The 18,230-nt window shown below is 47.6% G+C and overlaps 1 protein-coding gene across 1 annotated transcript; it reads left to right on the forward strand.

Annotated features, from left to right (window-relative positions):
• The first annotated feature begins 317 nt into the window (after positions 1–317).
• On the forward strand, positions 318–12,244 carry tmed7 (transmembrane p24 trafficking protein 7). Its single transcript, XM_070883551.1, has 3 exons — positions 318–654; positions 7,766–8,011; positions 10,120–12,244. Exons 1-3 carry the CDS (start codon positions 502–504, stop codon positions 10,354–10,356), a joined length of 636 nt encoding a protein of 211 aa, XP_070739652.1. The 5' UTR covers positions 318–501; the 3' UTR covers positions 10,357–12,244.
• Positions 12,245–18,230: the final 5,986 nt, after the last annotated feature.

Genomic DNA, 18,230 nt, shown 5'->3' on the forward strand with positions numbered 1-18,230 from the left:
GGTTGTTATTTGCTACATTACAACACTTCAAAAATACTTCATTGGCTGGAAAGCACTTTGGGATGTACTGAGGTTCTGAAAGGTGCTATGTGAGTGCAAGTTATTTCTTTACTTTATTGCAAACCCTCTGAAACATACTGAGCTATGTTTATTTTTCCAAGTGCCAAACATTCAAAATGAACCATTTCTTTTTAGATCAGAATGGTGTCACAGCCATTTCCATCCTACTCCACACTGCTCTCCTGTCCACTGGCTATTCAGCAGAACTGCGCAGGTGCGGCGTTTCTTTTGGGCGAGGGGTGAGAGGTCGCACATCCGGGTAGAGTCGCGCTGCCACGTCTGGTTCCTGTGTCCTTAACATCCGGGAGTTGGAGCGCCTCGAGCTGCAACCGCCGGTTAAATTTTAAACCTGCTCCCAGAGAAACTTGATCCCGCGCCCGCTCGGCCCCGGTCCCCCGCTCTCCCGCTCCGTGCGCACAGGGAAGCCCAGCCCGAGCCGGTATGTGGGCCAGGCTGTTGCTGCAACTGCTGTGGGCCCAGCTCCTGTTGCCGCTGGTCCGCGGCTCTGAGCTCACCTTCGAGTTACCCGACAACGCCAAGCAATGTTTCTACGAGGACATCGTGCAGGGCACCAAGTGCACGCTCGAGTTCCAGGTGAGGGAAGGGAATAGGGGGAAGTGGAGGGGGGAGAGAGAGAGAGAGGGGGGGTGGGGGGGGGGAGGGAGAGAGAGAGAGAGAGAGGGGGAGTGTGGGAGGGGGGAGGGAGAGAGAGAGAGGGGGAGTGTGGGAGGGGGGGAGAGCGAGAGAGGGGGAGTGTGGGGGGGGAAAGGGAGAGAGAGGGGAAGTGTGGGGGGGGGGCGAGAGAGAGAGAGAGAGAGGGGGGGTGGGGGGGAAGGGGGAGTGTGGGGGGGGGGGAAGGGAGAGGGGGTGTGTGTGGGGGGGGGGGGAGGGAGAGGGGGAGTGTGGGGGGGGAAGGGAGAGGGAGAGTGTGGGGGAGAGAGAGAGGGAGAGTGTGGGGGAGAGAGAGAGGGAGAGTGTGGAGGGGGGAGAGAGAGAGAGGGCGAGTGTGGGGGGGGGGAAGAGAGAGGGCGAGTGTGGGGGGGGGGGACGGAAGAGAGAGGGCGAGTGTGGGGGGGGGGACGGGAGAGAGAGGGGGAGTGTGGGGGGGGCGAGAGAGAGAGGGGGAGTGTGGGGGGGGGACGGGAGAGAGAGGGGGAGTGTGGGGGAGGGAGAGGGGGAGTGTGGGGGGGGAAGGGAGAGGGGGAGTGTGGGGGGGGGAAGGGAGAGGGGGAGTGTGGGGGGGGGAAGGGAGAGGGGGAGTGTGGGGGGGGGGAAGGGAGAGGGGGAGTGTGGGGGGGAAGGGAGAGGGGGAGTGTGTGGGGGGGAAGGGAGAGGGGGAGTGTGTGGGGGGGGAGGGAGAGGGGGAGTGTGTGGGGGGGGAGGGAGAGGGGGAGTGTGTGGGGGGGGAGGGAGAGGGGGAGTGTGTGGGGGGGGAGGGAGAGGGGGAGTGTGGGAGGGGGAAGGGAGAGGGGGTGGGAGGGGGAAGGGAGAGGGGGTGGGAGGGGGAAGGGAGAGGGGGTGGGGGGGGAAGGGAGAGGGGGAGTGTGTGGGGGGGAAGGGAGAGGGGGAGTGTGTGGGGGGGAAGGGAGAGGGGGAGTGTGGGGGAAGGGAGAGGGGGAGTGTGTGGGAGAGAGAGAGAGAGGGGGGAGAGTGTGGGGGGAGGGAGAGAGAGAGAGAGAGGGGGGGGAGAGTGGGGGGGAGAGAGAGAGAGAGAGAGGGGGGAGAGTGTGGGGGGGGGAGAGGGGGGGAGAGAGAGGAGTGTGGGTGGGGGAGAGAGGAGTGAGGGAGTGTGGGTGGGAGGGAGAGGAGTGAGGGAGTGTGGGTGGGAGGGAGAGGAGTGAGGGAGTGTGGGTGGGGGGGGAGGGGGAGTGTGGGTGGGGGGAGAGAGAGGAGGAGGAGTGTGGGTGGGGGGAGAGGGAGGGAGTGTGGGGGAGAGAGGGGGGTGGTGGGGGGAGGGTGTGTGTGGGGGGGGGAGAGAGGGGGAGTGTGGGGGGGGAGAGAGGGGGAGTGTGGGGGGGGAGAGAGGGGGAGTGTGGGGGGGGAGAGAGGGGGAGTGTGGGGGGGGGAGAGAGGGGGAGTGTGGGGGGGGGAGAGAGGGGGAGTGTGGGGGGGGGGGGAGAGAGGGGGAGTGTGGGGGGGGGGGGAAGAGAGGGGGAGTGTGGGGGGGGGGGGAGAGAGGGGGAGTGTGGGGGGGGGGGAGAGAGGGGGAGTGTGGGGGGGGGGGAGAGAGGGGGAGTAGGGGGGGCGGGAGAGAGGGGGAGTAGGGGGGGGCAAGAGAGGGGGGGAGTAGGGGGGAAGAGAGGGGGAGTGTAGGGGGGAAGAGAGGGGGAGTGTAGGGGGGAAGAGAGGGGGAGTGAGAGTGGGGGGGAGAGAGGGAGTGGGGCAGAGAGGGGGAGTGTGGTGGGGGGGGAGAGAGGGGGAGTGTGGTGGGGGGGGAGAGAGGGGGAGTGTGGTGGGGGGGGAGAGAGGGGGAGTGTGGTGGGGGGGGAGAGAGGGGGAGTGTGGTGGGGGGGGAGAGAGGGGGAGTGTGGTGAGGGGGAGTGTGGTGGGGGGGGAGAGAGGGGGGAGTGTGGTGGGGGGGGAGAGAGGGGGGAGTGTGATGGGGGGGGAGAGAGGGGGGAGTGTGATGGGGGGGGGGGGAGAGAGGGTGGATTGCGTGGGGTGGAGGGGAGAGAGGGGGGATTGCGTGGGGTGGAGGGGAGAGAGGGGGGATTGCGTGGGGTGGAGGGGAGAGAGGGGGGATTGCGTGGAGAGGAGAGAGAGGGGGGGAGTGCGTGGGGTGGAGAGGAGAGAGGGGGGAGTGCGTGGGGTGGAGGGGAGAGAGAGGGGGAGTGCATGGGGTGGAGGGGAGAGAGAGGGGGAGTGCGTGGGGGGAAGGGAGGGGGGGAGTGCGGGGGGGAAGGGAGAGGGGGAGTGCGGGCGGGGAAGGGAGAGGGGGAGTGCGGGGGGGAAGGGAGAGGGGGATTGCGGGGGTGGAAGGGAGAGGGGGATTGCGGGGGGGAAGGGAGAGGGGGATTGTGGGGGGGGGAAGGGAGAGGGGGAGTGTGGGTGGAGAGAGAGAGAGGGGGAGTGTGTGGGGGGGGAAGGGAGAGGGGGAGTGTGGGGGGAGGAAGGGAGAGGGGGAGTGTGGGGGGGGGAAGGGAGAGGGGGAGTGTGGGGGGGGGAAGGGAGAGGGGGAGGGTGAGGGGAGAGAGGGGGGGAAGGGGGTGAGAGGGGGAGTGTGGGGGGGTGAGGGTGAGAGCGAGAGGGGGGAGTGTGGGGGTGAGAGAGAGGGGAGTGTGGGGGTGAGAGAGAGGGGAGTGCGTGAGGGGAGGGGAGAGAGGCGGGAGTGCGTGGGGGGGGGGGAGTGTGGCGAAGGGGGAGTGTGGTGGGAGGGGGGGTGAAAAGGGAGGGCATAGAGGGGGGCAGAAGGAGAAAGGGGATGGAGCGCGGCTGGGGGAGGAGAAAGGGGGATGGAGCGCGGGGGGGGGTGAAGAAAGGGGGATGGAGCGCGGGGGGGAGGAGAAAGGAGGATGGAGCGGGGGGGAGGAGAAAGGGGAATGGAGCGGGGGTGGGGGAGAGGAGAAAGGGGAATGGAGCGGGGGTGGGGGAGAGGAGAAAGGGGAATGGAGAGGGGGTGGGGGGAGAAAGGGGAATGGAGCGCGGGGGGGAGGAGAAAGGGGGATGGAGCGCGGGGGGGAGGAGAAAGGGGGATGGAGCGCGGGGGGGGAGAAGAAAGGGGGATGGAGCGCGGGGGGGGAGAAGAAAGGGGGATGGAGCGCGGGGGGGGGGGGAGAAAAGGTGGATGGAGCGCGGGGGGAAGGAGTAAGGTGGATGGAGCGCGGGGGGAAGGAGAAAGGTGGATGGAGCGCGGGGGGGAGGAGAAAGGGGGATGGAGCGCGGGGGGGGGGAGAAAGGGAGATGGAGCGCGGCGGGGGGGAGGAGAAATGGGGATGGAGCCTGGGGGGGAGGCGAAATGGGGATGGAGTGCGGGGGGGGCGAGGAGAAAGGGGGATGGAGCGCGGGGGGGGGGGAGAAAGGGAGATGGAGCGCGGCGGGGGGGAGGAGAAAGGGAGATGGAGCGCGGCGGGGGGGAGGAGAAATGGGGATGGAGCGTGGGGGGGAGGCGAAATGGGGATGGAGTGCGGGGGGGGCGAGGAGAAAGGGGGATGGAGCGCGGGGGGGGGAACGGGAAAGGGGGATGGAGCGCGGGGGGAGGAGAAAGGGGGATGGTGCGCGGGGGGGAGGAGAAAGGGGGATGGAGCGCGGGGGGGGGAGGAGAAAGGGGGATGGAGCGCGTGGGGGGAGGAGAAAGGGGGATGGAGCGCGTGGGGGGAGGAGAAAGGGGGATGGAGCGCGTGGGGGGAGGAGAAAGGGGGATGGAGCACGTGGGGGGAGGAGAAAGGGGGATGGAGCACGGGGGGTGAGGAGAAAGGGGGATGGAGCGCGGGGCGGGGGAGAGGAGAAAAGGGGATGGAGCGGGGGTGGGGGAGAGGAGAAAGGGGGATGGAGCGGGGGTGGGGGAGAGGGAGAGGAGAAAGGGGGATGGAGCGGGGGTGGGGGAGAGGAGAAAGGGGGATGGAGCGGGGGTGGGGGAGAGGAGAAAGGGGGATGGAGCGGGGGGGAGGAGAAAGGAGGATGGAGCGGGGGGGAGGAGAAAGGGGAATGGAGCGGGGGGGAGGAAAAAGGAGGATGGAGCGGGGGGGAGGAGAAAGGGGAATGGAGCGGGGGTGGGGGAGAGGAGAAAGGGGAATGGAGCGGGGGTGGGGGAGAGGAGAAAGGGGAATGGAGCGGGGGTGGGGGAGAGGAGAAAGGGGAATGGAGCGGGGGTGGGGGAGAGGAGAAAGGGGGATGGAGCGGGGGTGGGGGGAGAAAGGGGGATGGAGCGGGGGTGTGGGGAGAAAGGGGGATGGAGCGGGGGTGTGGGGAGAAAGGGGGATGGAGCGGGGGTGGGGGGAGAAAGGGGGATGGAGCGGGGTTGGGGGGAGAAAGGGGGATGGAGCGCCGGGGGGGAGGAGAAAGGGATGGAGCGCGGTGAGTGGGGAGGAGAAAGGGGTGGAGCACAGGGGAGGAGAAAGGGATGGAGCGCGGGGGAGGAGAAAGGGATGGAGCGCGGGGGAGGAGAAAGGGATGGAGCGCGGTGGGGGGGGGGGCGAAAGAGGGATGGAGCGCGGTGGGGGGGGGGGGCGAAAGAGGGATGTAGCGCGGAGGGGAAAGGGGGTTGGAGCGCCGGGGGGGCGGTGGGGAGAGAAAGGGAGATGGAGCGCGACAGGGGGAGGGAAGCGGGGGGATGGGGAGAAAGGGGGATGGAGCGCGGGGGGAGAAAGGGGGTGGGGGCGGAGGGATGGAGGCTGGAGCGTGGCAGGAGGGAGAGTGGTGGAGGCAGGAGAGTGGCGGGGGTGGGGAGTGTGATGGAGGCAGGGGAGGGGTGGCGTCGAGGATTGGAACAGGGGGTGTGATGAAGTGGGAGAGGGATGGTGGAGGTCGAAGAGCGAGGGAGGTGTGATATTTTTGGATACTATGAGTAATTTGAGACATGGCATATGTGGCATTCTCTGGCATTACAAGTCAAATCAAGGGCTTGGCATTAAATTTCTCTTGTACTAGTGATGGTTGATCGGAACTGGCATGATACAAATGCCTGACATTTTCCCACTGTTACCTGCCATTCTATCATTAGATTAGTAGTATGGGATGTAGAGCTTGTTCGTCCTTTACTGAACTGAACATAAGCTACTATATGAGGGAGATGGGTAAATTTTACATCGCTTAAGATACATCTAATATAGGAAAATTACATATCTGAAATTAAATATAGTGTACTGATGTTGCTTCTAACTATTGAATTATTGGTACAAGTTGAATTAGTTCAAATGAAATAGATTCTGATCTTCATAGAACATAATTCTGGAAGAAACTATTGACAAAAGTTAGATTGTTAATCTGAAATTAGGGAGTCACGTTTCTATCAGAATAAGAAGCATTTGTTTGAGGTGAGGCACTTCAATGAAATATTAAACTGTTACCTGTCTTCCCTTTCATATACTGTGCTGAATTGATATGACCCACTCCTTCCAGAATTTTGTTTCAGGTTTCCAGCTATTTTTTAAATCTTTAAATATGAACCATTCAGCAATGCTTATTGACTTTCACATCTGGTTATCTCATTCCTTGGCGAGGCAAGAATTAATTGTTCTAAGTCTGTTTCCCCGATATGTTGAGTAATCAGTCGTGTTTCTCGATGTAGGACATGTAATATCGAGCAACTAGTATTTTATTTTGATACCAGCCAATTGAGGTGAACAATTTTTAAAATCCCGTTTTAAGCTGGTCTTGGTGATGCTGTGAATAGTCTAAAAGTGAAGGGATGTGATTATATCTGCATGCCATGGATTACTTTCGCACATAACATTCTTTCTTCCAGAGTTGGAAGTGAGAGCCAAAAATGACCATTATTTAGTTAAGGCAGATCTTCTCAACATTGCTATACAGGTATAATAAATCTCTCAAGGCTGTGATCTCCATGCATATAATTTTTTGTATTGGGATAATGCATCTGAAAACTATTGGGGCAGTCTTGATCCAATTCCTAATAAGTGCAATGGATCCATTGCTCAAACTTGCCACAATAAGGGAATAAGGGGTTATGGAGAGCAGGCAGGGAAGTGGACCTGAGTCCACGATCGGATCAGCCATGATCGTATTAAATGCCGGAGCAGGCTCGAGGGGCCATATGGCCTACTCCTGCTCCTATTTCTTATGTTCTTATGTAATTCATCATAATTGTCTGTTACACTCGGGTCGTAACAATTGTGTGTACTTATGTATTGCACATTGATGTATGGTCTGAATTTATGGTCGGAGGCTTCCTTCAGGCAAATGCTCCCGAACAGCAAGAAAAGTACGAACCTACCTGAGGATCTCGGAGGTTCATAGACTTGCGCTCCTGAGCCTCTACGCATACGCAAGCGTAAATACCTATGCATCCCAGGGGCATCCACAGTTCGCAAGCACCCCTGGAATAACGTGGGCCAGGTCAACCAATGAAAAAGGGGGATCCCCATTATGCTTATGGGGATTCCATTTACGTACGGAATCACCATTTTTTTAAAAACCACAAATTACACACTAGTTAAATAAAAATAAATCATTACATCAAAATTAATTGAAATACAATTAAATTAAACATCTAAAACAATGTAATTTTTTGGAAAATAAATTTAAACATTTTAAAGGAGTTAAAAATAACAATTTTAAAGGTTTTTATGTTGAAATTTGCAGCAAATCATAGGAGAGGCCTGATGGTGCTATTCTTTAACTGTCCAGAAGGCGGTGTCTAATTACCTTGCTCAAAAAAATGTTTAGCATCTCTTACAAACTGCTTTGCTTGATATCAAGAACTTGTTTGGATGTTTTTGGTATAGTCTTGACTGCACTAATCTACTGTGATATATTGTGCTTTTCTTTTCAAAACATTACTTACTATACATTTGCTGTGTTTTTAGTTAGAAATTCTGAATGTCAAAATGCAACCAAAGGTTCAAGTATTCTAGCAACCTGATTTAACAAATTGTGTTCTGTTCTAATGAGATCTACATGTTGTAGTGCTTTTCTTTGTAGTGCTTTAGCTGAAAATTTTATGCACTTTATTGACTTTTGTTTAGTTTGAGATTGTATTATGAATTTTGTACATCTAAATTGTTTAAACTCTTATGTGTTTTAACAGGTCATTACTGGTGGCCATTATGATGTAGACTGTCGGTTGGAAGATGCTGATGGTGCAGTTTTGTACAAGGAGATGAAGAAACAGTACGACAGTTTCACCTTCACAGCTTCAAGAAATGGAACTTATAAGTTCTGTTTCAGCAACGAGTTTTCCACCTTCACACACAAAACCGTGTACTTTGATTTCCAGGTTGGGGATGATCCTCCTTTGTTTCCCAATGAAAACAGAGTCTCAGCACTGACTCAGGTACAAAGTACTAAAGCATAGGATTTAGGCACTTTTTTAATAGATTCCTTTTCAGGTTGCGTGCAGAGTAATAGCCTTAAAGATTTAGCAATATATTTGATGCTCACAATCACACTATGAAGTTTCCAAAGTATTGCCAAATTCAACTATATTTGTCATGAAAAATTTTGATATGGCTGATAACCTCATGCAATAAAACGTGAATGGAATGATTTGTTAATGCAGACAAAATAATACATTTCTACAAAAGCAAAATACTGTAGATGCTGGAAATCTGAAATACAAACAGAAAATGCTGAAAATACTCTGCACCTGCCCTTTCCCTGCCTCTGCACCTGCTCTTTCCCTGCCTCTGCACCTGCCCAAAACCTGTTGACCTGAAGTGTTAACTCTTGTTTCTTTCTTCATAGATGCTGCCTGACCTGTTATGTATTTTCAGTTAAAGAATACATGTGTCTTTGTTAATGCGATTTCACATGCACTGTTATGTAATTAACTGTGCTGATTTAGGTTTCCTCATAACCATTTGGAAATCTTGGGAGTAATTTTAACCCCCTAAAATGGATGGGTTTGGGTCAGGTGGGATGTTCGAAGTCTGAAACAGGAACTCAACTGCCCACTTCCTGTTTTGGCAGAGCGAGGGTGGGAGACAAGCCCTCTCAAGAGGCGGGTTGGTTCTTGAAACCTTTTTAAGGAAACTGTGAGCCTCCATTATAAGTGTTTCTATTTTTAACCCATGCAGGCTGGGTTTCTCAGACCTTCGAAAACCTGGCAGGTAAAAGGAGGCAAGAAGGGCCGGAGCCATCAGGCCTAACAGCACTACTTGAGGGACAAGAAGAGCAGGAGTGTTTCCTCCAGACCCAACAAGCTTACCTGTAAACAACCCCCTCCCCTCCCTTCAGCCCGCAGTCCCCGGTCCCCAATTTTAGGGACTGATTGCCTGCCATAGTTTCAGCAAATACTATGTGGTTACAGAATGGGAAGAGATGATTTTATTTCAAAAGATATTAGAACATAAATAGGAGCAGGAGTAGGCCATCTGTCCCTTCGAGCCTGCTCCACCATTCATCAAGATCATGGCTGATCTTCTACCTCAACTCCATTTTCCCACACTATCCCCATATCCCTTAATTCCCTTTGTTCACAAAAATTTATTGACCTCTGTCTTGAATATACTCAACGACTGAGCATCCACAGCTTTCTCAGGTAGAGAATTCCAAAGATTCACAACCCTTTGAGTGAAGAAATTTCTCCTCATCTGAGTCCTAAATGGCCTACCCCTTATTCTGTGACTGACATCGTGTTCTAGACTCCCCAGTCAGGGGAAACATTTTTCCAGAATTAACCCTGTCAAGTCCCTTAAGAATTATATGTTTCAGTGAGATTGCCTCTCATTCTTCTAAACTCATTTAAGGAATATAAGTCTTGTCTAATCAATCTCTCCACATAGTGCAATCCCCTCATTTCAGGAACACCAAAATCCCATAAAAGGTACACCAACTACAATGGATCAACCATGCCCAAAATGTCACTCACCAAGAAATAATTAGTAGTAAAAAGATTGCACCCAAGTTTTACCATATTTGTTAACCACACAAATCGTAGTTAAACTTGAACCTCTTGCCCATTAAATTCTTTTTACGTGGCTACTAAGATTTTTTTCCAGTGTATTCTCAATTAATAATCAAAAGGTACACCATTCTTTTGAGTATATCCACAATTTAAACATGGTTGTCTCAGAGTATTATTTGCTAAAGCTACTTCCCATTTAATTTTAGATTTGCCACACCCTGTCCCCTATTCTCAAATTAGATGTTATGGATACTTATTTTCATTGACTGTTCTTTGGTCTATGATGTACCTATAATTGTAAGTATATAATTGGACCTAAAATAAGATTTTTAAAGCAATTCTTCCCACGCTATTGACAATTATACTTCTATTTGCACAGCTGTGCTTTGGTGTGGGATGGAACAGGGTGTGGCAAATCTAAAATTCTAAATAGTGTACCTTTTATGGGATTTTTGGTGTATTTAAATGCAAGTTATTTTTCTTACTTTGGAATTAAAATTCTCCATTATGCTTTTCCTTTTTTTAAAAAAAAACAGATGGAGTCAGCTTGTGTCACAATGCACGAAGCCATGAAGTCAGTCATTGATTATCAAACCCATTTCCGTCTAAGGGAAGCACAAGGACGAAGTCGTGCTGAGGATCTGAACTCGAGGGTCGCTTTTTGGTCCGTGGGAGAAGCTCTCATCTTGTTGGTTGTGAGTCTTGGCCAGGTGGTTCTCCTCAGGAGCTTCTTTTCAGACAAAAGAACCACTTCTACACGTGTTGGTTCATAACGAGTAGCCATGGCACACAAGGTCAAAGCAGTACCTAACAGTTTTCAGTTCAGTGACTTGTTTGAGGATTAGGTCCAGGAAAGCTGTTAAGATTAAAGTCCTCATTGAACTGATTTTCTCATCACTTTGGATTATTCACCAGACCAAATATTCAGAGATTAAAATATTGTAATTTTGCTACAACTGGATGTCCAACTGATATCTGCATCACAGGCTCTGTCCACTAGGGGGCAAAGCTATTGGTAGTTCATTTTGCTTATGTTAAATGATTCATAGCTCATGCTTCTTTTTGAACATAGCAATAAGTGATGCATCTCATCCCTTGCTGTCATTTTGGTGAAAATATGATTCTCAGGGTGTTTTCAAGACATCCAAACTAATTTAAAGCCCAACCAGCTTCACGTCATCGATCTAGTCTGTTAGGCATCCAGGTGTTTGAGACCTTAAACAAGCAGCAGCAATCACACTGAATTGTCACTTCATTTATTTTGGATTGTTAGTGATGTAACAGTAGAAATACTGTGACAATTCTTAAGCATACTGTTCTTTGCATTGAGAAGCAATTTTTGTATCTTTTTCATTGGATGTGCATACATGACAGTATTTCAAAATAAATGTAGCCAGGTTACAGCATGTAAATGTTTGACCGATTTTAAGATACCCCTTAAGTTTTCAAGGTTTTCTAATATAGTTATACAGTGGAACAGCCATTTTAAAAGGTTGATTACTTGAAAAATGTGATTTTCAAGGTAAGATATTGTTTTATAATAAACTTTCTGGTCTTCACTTTGGTTTTGTGAAAGCTTGTTTGTTTTGTATGTGTTTCTTGTATGAAATTACCAAGTGTTGAGTAAATCAAACCAGTGAGGATTAAAAGAGGAATTTGGGATTATTGTATATGCCAGGGTGTAAATTTCTTTCTGCTTAGAAGTGTAAAGGGGATAACAGTAAATTGTTCATGGCATATTTCATATTGGCTGAGCGGAACTGATAAAAATATATTTTATTTAGGGTCAACCCTTTACGACATGTTGGTTTCTTTAAAGAAAGGGCAGAAGTCAGTATTTTTAAAACTAATCAATGGATATTAAATATAAACAAATGTATTGGCACTGTTTCACAAACTCTCCACATTTCGGTGGCAGCTCAGTGATAAATGTCATTCCAATTGGAAAACAATGGGAGCTTTATTTTGTTCTGAATTTTTTTTTGTTTTCTTGGAATTCTCTACCTATTGATGTGCTTAAGACTGGTAGGTTTTAATGCTGCCCAGGTAATGATTGGATTTTTTTCTCTCTGAAATCTCCCTATATTTAACAGTAATGTGTTTGCCCACTTAAATAATCATGAAGGTTTGACCTTACAGTTTTTCTTAGTACCCATGTCAGTTTGAGTGACTTGTACACCAATGGACATTTGTTGTATGCTATAAATCGTGCAAGCTAACTTCTCAACTATAAAACTGTTGTGGCAGTACATTTGCCAGAATTACAAGCCTGATTAGTACTTCTAATAGAATAGTATCTGTTTAAAATGCGTACTTAGGATACGTTCTTATGTTTAAAAACTGTAGTTTATTCCATTTAACTAAAAATGTTCATGCACTGTAAATTCTGAAGCAATGAGTGCTTAATTTAATTTTGTATGCATAAAACACAGGATTTGTTACAAATGCATAAATTATTGAAATACAAGACATTGTATCGATAAACATTGTGCATTTTGTGTTTATCATGTCTTGTAGCTTAAACCACTAACCACATGGATCCTACTCACTGTTCAGTTTCATCAGTTTTCAGGCATCGAAATGTAAATCTGCTTTGGTGAGGTTATCAGTAAATGTAAGATACAAACTCTGAAATTGGACAATAAAAAAAAATGATTAAAATTGTGCATCTGACTCCAATTCTGAAAAATCTTAGAAGTAATGGATTTTACTGCAAACTGAGTATCTGCCAGCAGTGGGGAATCTCAACTCAGGACAAGTGTATATTAAAAATCATAGGCATTGCACTGATGAATTACTGTTATATTAGTGGCAGGTGAAGTTCCTCACTGTCTTCATGCAATCAGATAACCATGCAAGTGTACATACCATTATCAAAGTTATCAGTTTAAAAAAAAAAAAAAAATCCCCAACAACTTGCATTTATATAGCGCCTTTAACGTGTAAAACACCATAAGGTGCTTCACAGGAAAGTTATCAAACAAAATCAAGCCACGTGAGATATTAGGACAGATGACAAAGCTTGTTCAAAAAAGGTAGGTTTTACGGAACGTCTTAACAACAACAATTTTTATTTATATAGTGCCTTTAACGTAGTAAAACGTCCATGGCGCTTCCGCAGTGTTATAAGACAAAACAGATAAATATTGACACCTAGTCACAAGAAATTACAGCAGGTGACCAAAAGCTTGGTTAGAGGTAGCTTTTAAGGAGCGTCTTAAAGGAAGAAAGAGGTAGAGAGGCAGAGAGATTTAGGGAGAGAGTTCCAGAGCTTGGGGCCCAAGCAGCTGAAGGCACGGCTACCGATGGTTGAGCAGTTATAATCAGGGATGCTCAAGAGTAGAATTTGAGGAGTGTAGACATCTGGGTGGGGGTGGTCGTTTTTGTGAGGCTGAAATCGATTATAGATAGGGAGGCGTAGGGCTATGGAGGGATTTGTAAACAAGGATGAATTTTGAAATTGAGGCATTTAACTGGGAGCCAGTGTAGGCTAGCGAGCACAGGGGTGATGGGTGATCGTTTCTTGGTGTGAGTTACGACACGGGCTGCTGAGTTTTGGATGACCTCAAGTTTACATAGTGTAGAATGAGGGAGGCCAGCCAGGAGTACACTGGAATAGTCAAGTCTGCAAGTAATAAAGGCATGATTGAGATTTTCAGCAACATATGAACTGAGGCAAGGGTGAAGTTGGTCAATGAAATGGAGGTAGAAGTCGGTGGTCTTCTATTTATATATGAATAGAGAGTAATGGTGTCCGATACTAGACTTGATGTAATGGATTTTCTTACTCCAAAATAGTTTTCTTGGAAAATACTGCATTGACAATAATACAGGCCATACCCTCAACTCAAGGTCTTCCCTCGACTGGGGTGAATAAATATCCTGCAAAACACATTCATTGTTTTAAACATGCTGTTAACTTTAATTGCAATAACGTACTTGGAATGATATACTGAACAATTTTCAGTAACAACTGTCCTTTTAAAATAAACAAACTGCAATGATAGGTCAGCAAAGCAAAATGTACATCTATACAAATTTCTGTCAGCATAGAAAATAGTTGCAGGAGTAGGCCATTCGGCCCTTTGAGCCTGCACCGCCATTCGATAAGATCATGGCTGATCGTTCACCTCCGTACCGCTTTCCTGCTTTCTCTCCATACCCCTTGATCCCTTTAGCCATAAGGGCCACATCTAACTCCCTCTTGAACATATCCAACGAACTGGCATCAACAACTCTCTGCGGTAGGGAATTCCACAGGTTAACAACTCTTGAGTGAAGAAATGTCTCCTCATCTCAGTCCTAAATGGCTTACCCCTTATCCTTAGACTCTGTCCCCTGGTTCTGGACTTCCCCCAACATCGGGAACATTCTTCCTGCATCTAACCTGTCCAGTCCCGTCAGAATTTTATATATTTCCATGAGATCCCCTCTCATCCTTCTAAACTCCAGTGAATAAAGGCCCAATCGATCCAGTCTCTCCTCATATATCAGACCAGCCATCCCGGCAGTCAGTCTGGTGAACCTTCGCTGCACTCCTTCAATAGCAAGAACATCCTTCCTCAGATTAGGAGACCAAAACTGAACACAATATTCCAGGTGAGGCCTCACCAAGGCCCTGTACAACTGCAGTAAGACCTCCCTGCTCCTACACTCCAAACCCCAAGCTATGAAGGCCAACATACCATTTGCCTTCTTCACCGCCTGCTGTACCTGCATGCCAACTTTCAATGACTGATGTACCATGACACCCAGGCCTTATTGTACCTTCCCTTTTCCTAATCTGCCGCCATTCAGATAATCTGCCTTTGTGTTTTTGCCCCCAAAGTGGATAACCTCACATTTATCCACATTATACTGCATCTGCCAAGCATTTGTCCACTCACCTAACCTGTCCAAGTCACCCTGCAGCCTCTTAGCGTCCTCCTCGCAGCTCACAACCGCACTCCGTTTAGTGTCATCTGCAAACTTGGAGATATTACACTCAATTCCTTCATCTAAATCATTAATGTATATTGTAAATAGCTGGGGTCCCAGCACTGAGCCCTGCTGCACCCCACTAGTCACTGCCTGCCATTCTGAAAGGACCCATTTATTCCGACTCTGCTTCCTGTCTGCCAACCAGTTCTCTATCCATGTCAGTACATTACCCTCAATACCATGTGCTTTAATTTTGCGCACACATCTCTTGTGTGGGACCTTGTCAAAAGCCTTTTGAAAGTCCAAAGTCCAAGTGGTGTTACATTCAATGGTTCTCCCTTGTCCACTCTACTAGTTACATCTGCAAAAAATTCCAGAAGATTTGTCAAGCATGATTTCCCTTTCATAAATCCATGCTGACTTGGACTGATCCTGTCACTGCTTTCCAAATGTGCTGTTATTTCATCTTTAATAATTGATTCCATCATTTTCCCCAATACTGATGTCAGGCTAGCCGGTCTATAATTACCTGTTTTCTCTCCCTCCTTTTTTAAAAAGTGGTGTTACATTAGCAACCCTCCAGTCCAGAGGAACTGATCCAGAGTCGATAGACTGTTGGAAAATGATCACCAATGCATCCACTATTCCTAGCAGCTTTTTGAATAAAGATAAATATACGCACCCAGATTTGTTGCTACTGGTGTCTTTTTAATTAGAAAAGAAGCATATTTACAGCTTGTGACTTTGTAATACTGTCGCTTCTTTCTTTCCATAATGGTATAATCGGTACTAGGACTGCTAAATTTCTGGTACGTTTGATGTTTGCTTCTTGCCTTGCTGTTTTACTGATTAAATCTCCACTTGGGTTGATCAAGTATCAGCATCAATATGTGACATTCTTGTGCAGCAAGTTGGAGAAGCCTTTGATGCTATCAGAAGTGCCTGTTTATAAGCTGTAGGCAAAAAGATTATTTCACTCAGTCTTATCTGTATATCAATATAGTAGATTGCTATCCTTGGGAATTTGTTCAGGATGGCTCTGAATTGATGCACTTGTGTGAGGGTTCCTTTTAAATGTAAATACATTTTATAATGTGCAACAACAAATTATTTGCATCATGCTTGGTATGCCAGAGTGTCTTGTACGTATTTCTATTTGTAAACTGCTCATCGTGTGGAATCAAGGTGGCTCTCCACCGTATTCAATTTAGCATTGTGCAAATCTGGCAGGTTATTGATGATGATTGAGGTAGATTTGCTTCATCAACTTATTTCCTTTCAAAACTGATTTCCTAATTTCAATAGAATTAAAAAGGCCTGCCTCTGTTTACTAGTCAGCTTTACGTTATGCCCAAATAAGAAATAGTAACATTTCAAACAGTGGCGCCTTTGCATACAATGTTCAGTATGTGAGGATGCAAAAGTCAAAACTGAACTATCAAATATCCAAAATATAAAATAAATCAATGGACCTTGGGTCTATCTGCTGAAAAGATTTGTTCACTTTAGTGTCATTGCTTTCCTCACTGAATATTTGATTTTGCAGAAAAGATTTAATAACATTTTGGATCAGTGTGGTGGCTGGCTACTGTTCAGTGCGGGCCTCAAGGGCTGGAGATGACCTTAAACTTCTGGGTTTGGGGTGATGCAATTTAATCTTTTAATTGGGAAAAAAAAATGAAAGGGGTTACAAGAAAACATCCTTTACACGGTAATTTGAATTTGGCTTTCTCTGCCACAGACCACTCTTGAAGCAGTGTGCAGAAATTATTTTAAAAGGGAATTAAGTAGTTGCTTGAAAAATGGGACTAAATGGGAGGTTGTAGAAAAATACACTAGTACAAACTTGATGGGTCAAATTACTTTTTTTGTGCAGTAGCATTCTATGATTCTACATTTTGTGACTTGAATCTTTTCTGAAAAATGCAGATGATGAAGGTCTTCAATGGTGAAGGCCATGCAGAAACACATTGTAGACCTGTATAGGTGAGTAATTGCTCAGTCTGACCCCAGAGAGGAAACAATGGTGATATGCAGTATCCTGTATGTTTGCTGACAAGATGTAAAACCTCTTGGTGGATGTCTATGCTACTAGACACCTTTCCCTCCCAGCCCACCCCTGCCTCATTTTAAAGAGGGCTGCCAATTGCTTCAGGCATGTCTGTGGTGGAAGTGTTGTGAAATAAATGCATTTAAATGTAAATCATTGACGACTTTGTGAATCCTTTGTGAGTACTGCCTGCCTAAAAACCCATTTATAGAAACATTTTGATTGTATCCATCAAGATCCAGTCATCACACTTTTTCATTGTGATTTGTCTGTCTTATACATTTTTTACAAAAAACGGCACTTAGCCTATTGCCTTTTATTTTCTGGCCTTGAGATAACCTGGAGTAGTTGTTGAGATAACAAATTAAAAGAGCCAAGCAGTTTAACCTCCCTTTAACATCGGGACTGATTTAGACTACTTCTCCACAGGGAGTATGCATTAGCCGCTCCAGATCCAGAGAACCCATGAGCATTGCTATAGGAGATCAGCCAGTGGGAATTAAATGATATGAGGAATTCAGTTGTAGCTCCCTCACTGGGGTAAATCCAAGCTTTCTATCTGAACAATTATATTAAGCACAGTGCATCCTGAAAATTTTAAATGGCCACTCATCAAAAGGGCACAATACTCAGTTAACTATATGCAAATTAGCCTACCTTTTAAATAATTTGTATCCTTAAATCGATCAAATTCAGAAACAAAAACCAAGTGCTGGAAACCAGGTCAGGCAGCATCTGTGGAGAGAGCAGACAAAATATGTTGGGTATGGGCCCTTCCTCAGATCTGAAAGTTATAGATGTAACAGCATTTAACAGGAACAGACAAAGAGGAAGGCAGTAGGAGATTAAATAAAACCCCACACAAGAAAAACCGTGATGATGACCTATAAAGTACTTGCATGCAGAATAGCAAATGGTTAAATGGTAGAAGTGATATTAGAATGAAGTGTTGCCTAATGTGCATGAATGTAAAGCAATGTTAGTTTGAGGGTAGGGAGGATGGTACAAGAAGACTATAAAAGATAAGAGAAATTTGATATTTCACTTTTGCTTCTAGACTGTTGTCCAAAATTTCATTGAATCGTTACACAAATTACTGCCAATAAACATTTGAATTATCAGTTTCATCACTGAACCATTTTAACATCAGATGTGATGGCTTGGTGAACTGAATAGCAATAATAGACGGGTGTAAAATAGAGATGAATGTGGAGTGCAGCAGATTGGTTAGTTTTCCTTTCCACTACACTAGAGCTGGCAAAAGCCGATTCAGACAAGATATGTCAAGTACCCTTCTTCAGTTCTGTAAACTTCTATGGTTCTTTAGAAAAAGTGCCAGGGGGTCTTTTACACCGAAATGACCTAGCGGACAGTCTTTTGCGAGACCTGAGCAGGCGCGGGAGTACAAAGGGCGGCGGAAGTTTGGAGCAGCGGCAGTCGGGAGGAGCCAGCTGCAGCAAGAACAGAAAGTTAAAAAAAAAATTGAAATCGAAGTGTGACATCACAGCCAAACAGGTAAGTGATTGGCTGGTGGATTGATGAGTATTGTTTTATTTTCTGTAACAAACCTTGGACATTGGTATAAGTTAGGAACTGCAATTAAATAGATGTGATCTTTATTATCTAAGAAGAACTAATTAATTAAATCGACTGTTTGCTGAGTAGTGGCTGGGCGTG

Source organism: Pristiophorus japonicus, chromosome 1, assembly GCF_044704955.1.
Source record: "Pristiophorus japonicus isolate sPriJap1 chromosome 1, sPriJap1.hap1, whole genome shotgun sequence".
NCBI classification, from domain to species: domain Eukaryota; kingdom Metazoa; phylum Chordata; class Chondrichthyes; family Pristiophoridae; genus Pristiophorus; species Pristiophorus japonicus.

What these genes read in the sequence shown, in the direction of transcription:
- tmed7 (XM_070883551.1), top strand. Translation starts at nt 502, where the DNA reads ATGTGGGCCAGGCTGTTGCTGCAACTGCTGTGGGCCCAGCTCCTGTTG. An exon ending in AGTGCACGCTCGAGTTCCAG is followed by an intron (nt 655 to 7,765) that starts GTGAGGGAAGGG and finishes GTGTTTTAACAG; the next exon opens with GTCATTACTGGTGGCCATTA. An exon ending in GAGTCTCAGCACTGACTCAG is followed by an intron (nt 8,012 to 10,119) that starts GTACAAAGTACT and finishes AAAAAAAAACAG; the next exon opens with ATGGAGTCAGCTTGTGTCAC.